This window comes from Anguilla anguilla, chromosome 4 (assembly GCF_013347855.1).
Source record: "Anguilla anguilla isolate fAngAng1 chromosome 4, fAngAng1.pri, whole genome shotgun sequence".
Classification (NCBI taxonomy): Eukaryota; Metazoa; Chordata; class Actinopteri; order Anguilliformes; family Anguillidae; genus Anguilla; species Anguilla anguilla.
This window is the reverse complement of record NC_049204.1, coordinates 41,629,626-41,640,140: the sequence shown is the minus strand read 5'-3', so window position 1 is coordinate 41,640,140 and position 10,515 is coordinate 41,629,626. Positions and strand designations below refer to the sequence as shown.

At 39.9% G+C, this 10,515-nt stretch overlaps 1 protein-coding gene across 1 annotated transcript in view; it reads right to left on the bottom strand.

Annotated features, from left to right (window-relative positions):
• Window positions 1-7,317: 7,317 nt before the first annotated feature.
• Window positions 7,318-10,515, bottom strand: part of zmp:0000000991 (mucin-17) — a 29,100-nt gene continuing 25,902 nt past the window's right edge. The window contains exon 7 of the mRNA XM_035416040.1: window positions 7,318-10,438. Within this exon, the coding sequence (XP_035271931.1) occupies window positions 9,679-10,438 (760 nt within the window). The 3' untranslated portion in view covers window positions 7,318-9,678. The remainder of the gene's footprint in view (window positions 10,439-10,515) is intronic.

The window sequence follows — 10,515 nt, the reverse complement described above, 5'->3', positions numbered from 1 at the left end:
CTTGAGAACTCAAATAATACACTACACTGGAAACAACAGTTTACTTTTTGGTCCATTGCCCATACATGGGCTGAACACCATTGACACTGGTCTCCCATCCAAATACTAATCAATACCAGTCAGCTCTTTGTCAGAAGGCTGTTGGTGGGAATAATGCTTTTATGATAAGTGGTTTTATAGTGGATATACACATCCAATAAAATGACATTACAAACCCTCATGTGGCCTAAATGATGCTGGATATTATGGTGATGAATGCTAAGTAAATTCTGACATTGTGATGAATGCTATGTAAATGCTGACAGCACCTCATTTTCAGTAATTTCACATCCAAATAATACCAGCAATTCATACATTATCTAACCTGCTTATTCCTGGTCAGGGTTGCTGGGGTGCTGGTGCGTATCACAGCATGCATTGGGCGAGAAGCAGGAATACACCCTAGATAAGTCTAAATAATACCATAACTATTCATTCTGTCTGACCAAAGACAACCTTGAATGGCTCAATATTGTAGAATAATAATTCACTAAATGTCAACATCTCTTTCATCAGGAGTGGGAGCAGTAGATTATCTAGGATAGTTTTCTCACCTGAAATTCAGTCAACTCTCAGCAAGAGGTCAAAAGAGCCTCATTGCGAGTCAGTTATCACATTGCCCCACCCCAGTAATCTAAATACATTTACACTAATTTAGCACAGATGATGATTGACAGCAATGTTCCCACACTGTCACGTTTGGCCTTCCATGCATAGGACTACATAGATGCTGCAGACAATTTTACAGGTTTTGTCGGCAACTTTTTTTCTCAGCAATGGGAAGTACATAAAGAATAAAATGACATTACCTGAACATAAATAGTAAAATAAGACTAATCATAACCATGAAATATTTTGCAATGGTGTAGGCAAAAAACAAAAAAGAAAACAAAAATGCAAGGTAATATTGAGGATGATATTTTATCATTAATGATTAGTTGCTTAACACCCATCAGCCTTTCTTTTGCTGTGCTTAGTATAAACTTGTCTATAGGAAGAGACATCGTTCTGTAACAACTAATTTGGTTGTAAAGAAAAGATTCTGTGCATTATCTGGAACAATTTTTTCGCCTCTGTTGCAGAACTTCGCAAGTGCTAGGGCAGGTCCTTCATGTGCCAATAATATGTAACCTAATTGACTAGTTTGCAAGTATAGTAGACTACTCATTATATTCTGGAATGCAGCTACAGTGTTGTATAGTTTTATGGTTTTTATTGCAGTCAAGCCTGAACCTTGCTTTACCTTGCTCCTTAGAAAGCATGGACAATGCTTAAAAATCTTTTTGACATCTGCCCACTGCTCAATTTTGTTTCTTCTCTGATATGATTCCCTTCTTTGTTAATTTAGACTGCATTTTGTGTTTTTGTCTGTAAATACCAGTCTATTATTGTCTTTTGTGCCTGTATTGTAGTTTTGACCCAGTCACTCAAAGGCGTTTTTGTGTTTGACCGTTGTCATTGTTGCATTATTTCCTGTCATGACTTACATCAATACTTACTCATATGAGGGTCAGAATTGACCACTAAATGTATTAAGCAGGTGACTTGACAATAGAAGCCTACAGTGAACACCCAGGTATTTAAAAGCTAATGCAAGTTGAGATCATTTTGGGTGACGTGCCCGGGATGAACTAATGTTCATAATCATGAGAAACTCACAGACAAATAAAGTAAACCATATTATATATTATCATATACAACCAAGCATTATATAAAAAATTTAAGACATACAGTGAGCACCATAATGTTTGGGACAAAGTCTTTTTTAAATTTAGCCCTGTACTCTATAATTTTAGATTTGTAACCAAATCACTTTAATTCACATGTGGTTTAAGTGCATATTCTCACCTTTTATTTAAAGGTATTTTTATTAATTTTGTTTTCTTCATGAATAGAAATGACAGCACTTATTTATAAATATTCCCCCCATTTCGGGGCGCCATAATGTTTGGGAGAAATAGCTTCTCAGGTGTTTCTGATTAGTCAGGTGTGTTCAGTTGCTTCGTTAGCGCAGGTATAAGAGAGCTTTGAGTATCTAGTTTTGATTCTAGCCTTTTGATTGCCTTTTGGGATATTGCCATTTGTCAACATGAGGACGAGAGTTGTACTAATGAAAGTCAAGGAAGCCATTATGAGGCTGAGAAATAAGAAGAAAAAAAACAGTGAGAGACATAGGCCAAACCTTCAGCTAAATAAAATCAACTGCTTGGAACATTATTAAGAAAGAGAGAACTGGTGAGCTCAGATATCACAAAGAATCTGGTAAGCCATGAAGACCTCCAGTAGATGACTGAATAATTATCATCATAATGAAGAAAAAGCTCCATACAGCTGTCCAACAGATCCCGAAACTACTGCCCACAGAAGACTTCATGAACAGAACTACAGGAAGCAGATACTCGCAGCCTTATGTTCCACAGGGAACGAAGAAGATTAAGTAAGTAAGTACACTGCCATATGCAAACTAATAGTTTGCTGCAAAAACAGGATTACCAGGTTACAGTTTGGGAAGAACCACCTAAAAGAGCCTGCAGAGTTTTGGAAAAAGATCTTGTGGATAGATGAGACCAAGATTTGCTTGTATTAGAGTGATGGCAAGAGCAAAGTATGGAGCCCAATAGGAACTGCCCAAGATCCAAAGGATCCTCTCATCTGTGAAACGTGGTGGGGGGTGTTATGGTTTTGCCGTGCATGGCTGCCACAGATTTTGTCATTTCACTGATGACAGAACTGCTGATAGCAGCAGGAGAATGAATTATGAAGTGTACTTCTTATCATCTTATCTGTTCAAATTCAGCCAAATGCCCCCAAATTTATTATATTCACCATAGAGGTCTTCCTTTGCTTACCAGGCTCTCTTTCTTCTTAATTATGTTTCAAGCAGATGGGATTGGTAAGCCTAAGGTTTGGCCTATGTCTTTGACTGTTTTTTTTTCTTTCTTATTTCTCAGCCTCATAATGGCTTCCTTGACTTTCATTGGCACAGCTCTGGTCCTTATGTTGACAAATGCCAATATGACAAAGTTGACAAATGACAATGGGGGGTGACATAGCTCAGGAGGTAAGAGCGGTTGTCTGGCAGTTGAAGGGTTGCCGGTTCGATCCCCGCCCTGGGCGTGTTGAAGTGTCCCTGAGCAAGACACCTAACCCCTAACTGCTCTGGTGAATGAGAGGCATCAATTGTAAAGCACTTTGGATAAAAGCGCTATATAAATGCAGTCCATTTACCATTTACCAATAACAGACTCCAAATGAAATCAAAAGACTAGAATCAAAACTAGATACTCAAAGCTCTCTTATACCTGCACTAAGGAAGCAATTGAACACACCTGCCTAATCAGAAACACCTGTGAAACCATATGTCCCAAACATTATGATGCCCTGAAATGGGGGGACTATTTATTTTTAAAAGTCTTGTCATTTCTAAATGATGAAATCAAAATGTATAAAAATACCCTTAAATGAAAGGTGCATTTCAAACACGTGAATATTTTGATTATAAATCTAAAATTGTGCAGTGCAGAGCCAAATCGACAAATAATGTCTTTGTCCAAACATTATGGCACTCACTGTATATTAAATGCTATTCAAAACTAATTAAAAAATGTCTCTGCTAACAATCTCCAATCTCACAATTAATCACTATGGGGAAAGTGCACAAACATTCAGAGTACATTATCTTACAAAAACACTTAAGAGATAAAATACCAACACTCCTATTGACACGCCTCTATAAACAGAAGTCCTCCTACTCAGCACACTGTTATTCTTTTCCTGTCTTAACTCTTAGCCTCCCTACACATATAATGTGTCCTGACATGATTTTAACCTGAGCTGTTTTGACTTTGATTCGGTTTCTTTGAATTTTAACACCATCTTTTGTTACATTCCTTTATTCAAGATTTTCTTTGATCACATCAACCCTTAGCCTATAGACATTCACTTTACCAACTCAGCCAACCTAGGTATGATCTTCCTGGGTAAAGGCCTAAATATAGAAGCGCTGCTCAGCCCCCCTGGGGTATTTCACAAAGCAGGATTACTGAGTTATCTGGATAAATGGGCTGAATAAAATCCAGAACAGCTCTTTTTACTTCAGTCCATGTTCAGTATTTTTTAGAGTTCCAGGTTTTACTCAGTGCAGTTATCCAGCTAACTCAGTAATTCTGCTTTGTGAAACCGGGTTCTGTTTAATATAGAGGCCCTGTCCAGTATACAGGCCCTGTTTAGTGTAGAGGCCTGTTACTGCATTTAAGACCCTGTTGTTTAGAGAACCCTTTCTCGCAGAGGCTCTGTCTACTGTGGAGGCCCTGTTGAACACAGGTCCAGTGCCATGCTATATATGCAGGCATTATAACTGCCATGAACGGTACCATTTTATATACTAGGCTGTATGTGAGCTGTTTGGGTCTGTAATGGTCTGCCATTAGGACATTTCCATGTACAGTCTGGTCCAGAATATCCTTGATGAAAATGGGGGTGAAAGGCTGTATAAAATAAGCAATACAAGCTTGTGGTGTGGTGCAGTCCACAGGGCAGCCGACTCTCAAGCCATATATCAGTGGCTGCAGGTTCTGATCACTTCTCTATGAACTTTGATTCTGTATCTGTTGCCCTTTCTGCTTTCTATCCATCTGAATAAAGAAAAAATCATGAAAGGAGAAAGGAGTGCAGACTGTCCCCTGTACTCTTACAAAAGAAAAAAAAAAGAACACAGCTATAATAAACTATGTTTTATGCTCAAATATATGAGAAAACTATATACTTTTATTCTAATAAAATAACATTTTATTGAGTAGTAGTATTTTTGGAAAATACATAGGTTTCAGAATTGCTGCCACCAAATTCAAAAGAATAAAAATAAACTAAATCTGCAATAATATTCCATTTATTTAAAAGTCCAAATATTTTTGAGTTGCTGCTATAACATTAATTGTTTCTATGAAATGTGCTGTTTTCAGAAGTCAAATAATTCCTTTATTAATTCCTAATATTTGGATTTCATGTGTGTCTCCTGACTTTACTTTAACTGGGTAATTATGGAACCGATTGAATAGTACAGCACATGGAATATATCAAAGCCGAAAAAAAAAACGAAGTGATTTCATACTTGAGTGACAGCATCATAGGTTTTGCACGAAAAACCACAAATTTTGCACTCCAACTGTCCAGCGGTTTACCTCTGGTGTGATAGCAAAAATGAGCCTGCAGCTCAGACAGGCCTCAGCACAGCCTGCTGCTGTCTGACAGAATCCCAGCCCAGATGCACTGGAGAGAGCACCAATAGTGTGCCTCTACTACGTCTTTTATACGCCTCACTTTCCTGATCGTCCCAAGAGAGACTGCATGTAATTTCCAGAACAATACAACCATAAAAAAGAGATCCAGATAGCCAAGAAATAGTTTTTGTGCACATGCACATATGCACATACAAAAAAACATGCACGCGCACACACACATGCACACACACGCAGACATACACATACAGGCTACGCCTGACAGCAGGGTGTAACCAAGTAAACACCACACCCTGCTGGGCAGCTACACTGCATTCCACTGAGAACAACAGGAAGGGAGCCAAGTCATTGACATGTCAAGCAACACAAAAAGGGGCTGGGTCTGTGGAACACTGACCTAGGATCAGTCTGGTACATCTCAGGCAACAGAAATAGGGACTGGCTCTTGGAAGAAGTACTGGCCCAGGAACTCTCAGTGACATGTCAGGCTGCATAGACAGAGCCTTGCTCCAAGAACAAGCACTGACCCAGGATCAGTCACTGGCATATCAGGTAAAACAAACAGGGACTGGCTCTTAGAAGAAGCACTGACCCAGGATCACGCAGGCAGTGCTTCACTTCCAGACAAAACCGGGTCAGCAAGCTCTGTGTATTTAATGCCCCAGGACCTGCAAGCCAGCATTTTAATGAAGGCTATGAACAAAACTACTGCTTTAACTGACTTTGTTCACATCGCTAGCCGTTATTCTTGATTTGCCTCCCAGGTAAGCAATTTAACCAAAAGGGTGCAGGTTTTTTTGCACTTCTTTAAAAAAAACCCTTGAGCAAGATATTACCTTTAAATTCTATAAAGTCAAGTATTGCACACATCCAGCAAGAGGTCAGTCCTAAAAGAAAAAATATAGCATGCAAATTTTATCACATCCCAAATTAAAAATATTGGCTACTAGCATTGAGACAACATTTCAATCCTGTTTTTGTCAGGTGATGGCACTTAACTGGAGCTTCTCCAGTTGAAGAGGAAGGGATCATGACATGGTAATCAGAGTCATCCCCTAGGTCAAAAGGCATCAGCCAGAACAGTAAATCACAGAGCTGCTAACAGGCTGTTTTGTCATGAGAAACCCCGATTGATGTAACATCTGCAGCACAGAATTTTCAATTACTCACGAGACCCTCCCTCATGAAACTGGTAAGAATAAGCTTCACTGGTATTGATTATCTTGATAAACTTTAAACCTTTGAAACCAGTCATTACTTTCAACCTATTAGGGTTAATCAAGGAAACTAAATTCAAGTAGACATGTTGAGTGCACTGATCAGTTTGAAAGTTTCCACCACTACTGTGCACACAACTGGGTCAGTCTAGGGCCAAGTCTCAGACACTCTCTTCCGTGTGAACTTGCATCAATAGAGCATATCGCAATTTTGTTTGTGAGAAAGGGACCCTGCTATTGCTAATTCCAGATTTCAGATTTTAAAATGGCCTTCTATGTTGTTTTACCATTATTTTTCAAGTAGATATACAGTTGTCATTTTAATTTATTAAAGAGAGCCAGATATTCCTATAGTGAGACATTTGCCATCTGATTTTGGCAGATCAATCACATTTACCTACTGAGATCTGACAGATTCTCAGAGAGAAAAGCCACCCTCTCCTCTCAGAGCCTGCCAGCAATGACTCCTTGTGTTTTGACACACCAGTTGCCATGGTGAAAACAGTTTGCAATCTGTAATGTTCTCTATCAACTAATAGTTTTCTCTGACAGCCACACCCTGGCAGTACAATCCCATATTCTGTTGTTCCCTTTCACTGTATAAATAGCAGTGACATTTGTAGACATTGTCATCAGCCAACCAACTACCATTACTGGAATGTGACTAGGCTACTCGCAAAGCGTACCAACAAACAAACAAGCTGAATTCCAATGGATTCAAAATGCTGTTGCATTTGTTTGAAGAGGCACTTGAGCTAAACATGGAATGCACTGTATACTTAATAAAGCTTACGAGACACTTCAAACATTAATGACAATAAGGCTCCAACCACAAATAAAGTTTTATTAGTACAGTATGTACATAAATGTTTTTACACTGTACCAAGCACCTACTTTAGAGGTATAGCACTGTAAGAAAAAAAACACATCTGGAAAAATAATTAACTCTATGACATGCTTAAATAAGTTTTAACCATATAAGGTCATTTTTCAACAGCTGAATAAGCGACAGAGCCATAGCAAGCCAGACTCCTTCCTGGAGATGGCTCAAAATACACAATTCTGCCTACAACATTTTAAGGTCACCCGCCGTGTAAAAGCATGTGACGGACGGCCTGAAAGTGAACTTTACTCTTTAGTAAGGGCGTACCGAGTGTCACGTGTCTGTTGTTTTCTGAAAGTGATGTTAAATAATAACATCCAATTTTTTAACTTCAAATTCCAAGGCACGGCAGGTATTCAGAACAGAAGCATTGGCATAATTGTAGCACAGTACAATTAAACCTATGACTTTAACCAATAATTTTTGCATATAATAATAATAATAATAATAATTAGGGATGTGCTCAATTGATAAGTGATGTGTGCTTATTCTTAATTAAAATTGACTTATTATTTGAAGCTGTACTGAGGCCACAGGAATTCAGCTTTTGAATGCATTTCAAGAAAATTTCTAAAGCAATAATAAGAGCACTGGAGGCAAAAACGCCACATGACGGGCTTGTACTTAATTTCGAAGAATAAGAAGAGAGAGTAGGCTATGTCTTATAAGATGTTGGCTTTGCTGCATATTTGAGAAGACAGGTCTATTCTAAAATAAAATAAAACCTTGAAAAATATAAAGTTCAAATGATTTATTTAAACAGATAAAGATCAAGATGCTGGCTGGTGATTTTTAAAATCACGTCATCGCCTCCGCAGTCTAACAGAGTAGGCCAGGGGTGTCCAACTGAATCCCAAGGGGGCCGCAGTGTCTGCGGGTTTTTGTGGTTTCCTTTCAATCAGCTTCCAATTAAGGCCCTGAGAACAAGGTGTCTGGATTCCTTAATGCACCACTGGTGCTAAGAACACCCCTTTGAGTGGAGTTTGACACCTGTGGAGTAGGCTATATAGTACGCCTAAAACATGAAAGACACTAGTACCAACAATATTATGTTTAATGAGTAGAATTTATGTTATTGACCATTAGGTCCATATAATGATGTTTATTCATTTGTACACATGCTTAACAGGATTTTAACAATGATAAAGTCTTGCAATGGCGCATTATTTATATATTCTCTTCTCATTAAATCATCGATTTGGGAGGTGGGTGGACCCTGAAGATTTACCTCCAGATTTAGCATGTTTCTTAAAATTTAGTGGTTACAGGTCTAAAAGGCACACCCCTAATAATAATAATAATAATAATAATAATAATAATAATAATACTAACATTTTAGTGCAAAATCACTGCTAACTGCAATGAAATCTCTCTGCCACTGCAATATAGGAAGTTCCATATTGTTACAGTCCTTGTATCTTTTACAAAATATTTAGTGACAATCATCTGATAATAGCATGCATTTGTCTCTTTTGGAAATGCAAGAATCATACCTGGGACTCAAACCATTTTCATTTTTAAACTCTTGTCTGTATGCATGTCTCTGTCCTCACAAAAACAGGTATGGATTGCTATTCCAGCTGTAAACCAAATGAACAACGAGCAAGAGAATTAAGATTAAACCAAACCAGAGAAGTGACCCAGAGTCAATAAAAACTTTCACTCCAACCCAGCCCGATACCTCAAGCCATTTTGAGCATTGGCCCCTGGAAATGTTCTTTAAAAAAGCCAAACCCATCAGATTTTTAATGAATTATGGGTGGGGCGATTTTCAGTCGGTGCCAAGCTCTGGGTTACATCACATGATTTATGAGCCTTGCACTCTCCCAGGTAGGAATACATACTTTATATCTAATGAAGTTTCATATAAACAGCAGCCTAATTATCAAAGCAATCTTTTAGAAAATCTTTCAGAAAAATAACAGCAGCATCTTTCCCATAGTTTCAACATGCAAATTACCCCCATTTAAAAGGGTGCTTAACCACTACACCACATTCCGCTCAGCCTTATGCCCCCTGCACAACGCTGGCAAGGCATAAATAAATAAACAATAATAGAATAGCACACAGTGTAGGAACCTCAGGGAAACCACTGAGAAAATTTCCCCAATAAAACTTTACCTGTATGATAAGCCTGTAGACATGATAGACATGTCGTCTGCACCATTAACATTAACAGCATTGACACTAGCTGCAGCTGAGCTCAGTAACAGAATCAGCAGACTGAAACTGCAATCCCCAGCCACACCCACAACATGGTCCCGATTCCCAGCATTTCACTTGCGCTCCTTAGATGCTACTACTACAACTCTGTTTCCCTCTCGCCCCGGTCTGGGCTGAGGTAGTACTCATCGTCCGTGGTGGTCTCTGAGTCAGATTCCTCGAAGGCAGAGAGGCTGGACATATAGCCTCTGGAGGGGAGGCGGCTCCTTGGAGATGCAGTGTCCTGGGACGTCCGGCTGGTGGTGGAGGAGGAGCTTATGCGGCGGGTGGGCCTGGGGGACTCTGGGGGTGACGGAAGGGGGGAGGGGGGAGTCTCTAATTGGCAAGGAGCACAGATTCTTTCAAGGCCAGTGTCTTGGTCCAGGCTAAAGGAGAAACTCCGGGTTGCTTTTTGCTGGACATTGCCACCAAGGTCCACAGGCCCCGAGGACGTCACATCAACATCCATGGTATAGAGGTCATTACTGCTGCCCAATTTGGGACCCGTGGAGATGCGGCCAAAACCCGAGGGGCGGCTGGAGTGCACACTGCTCACAGAGAACGAGCGTCCATGACGCAGGCCAAAGACCCTACTGGGGGAGGGAGAAGGAGAGGGGGAGAGGCTATAAAAGGACTCCCGCTGGATGGCCTGCTGGCCCCAGGGATCGTAACCGTGGGTGCTGATGGCCCGCCTTGCATCCTCAGGCTCACAGAAAGATATCGACCTCTGGCTCCTTGGGTATTTAGTATTTGTGGCGGTGCTATAGAAGACGTTCTCATTTTCCACATCCTCTGGGTTGAAGTCTAGGTTGCACCAGCCGGCCTCATTGCTGCTGGGCTTGCCTGGAACAGTGGCATACCTGTCAGGAGAGAAGAGTCTGTTATAGAAAAATGTAGTCTCTGTTACAGACTTGTCAATATATACAACTCAACTTCA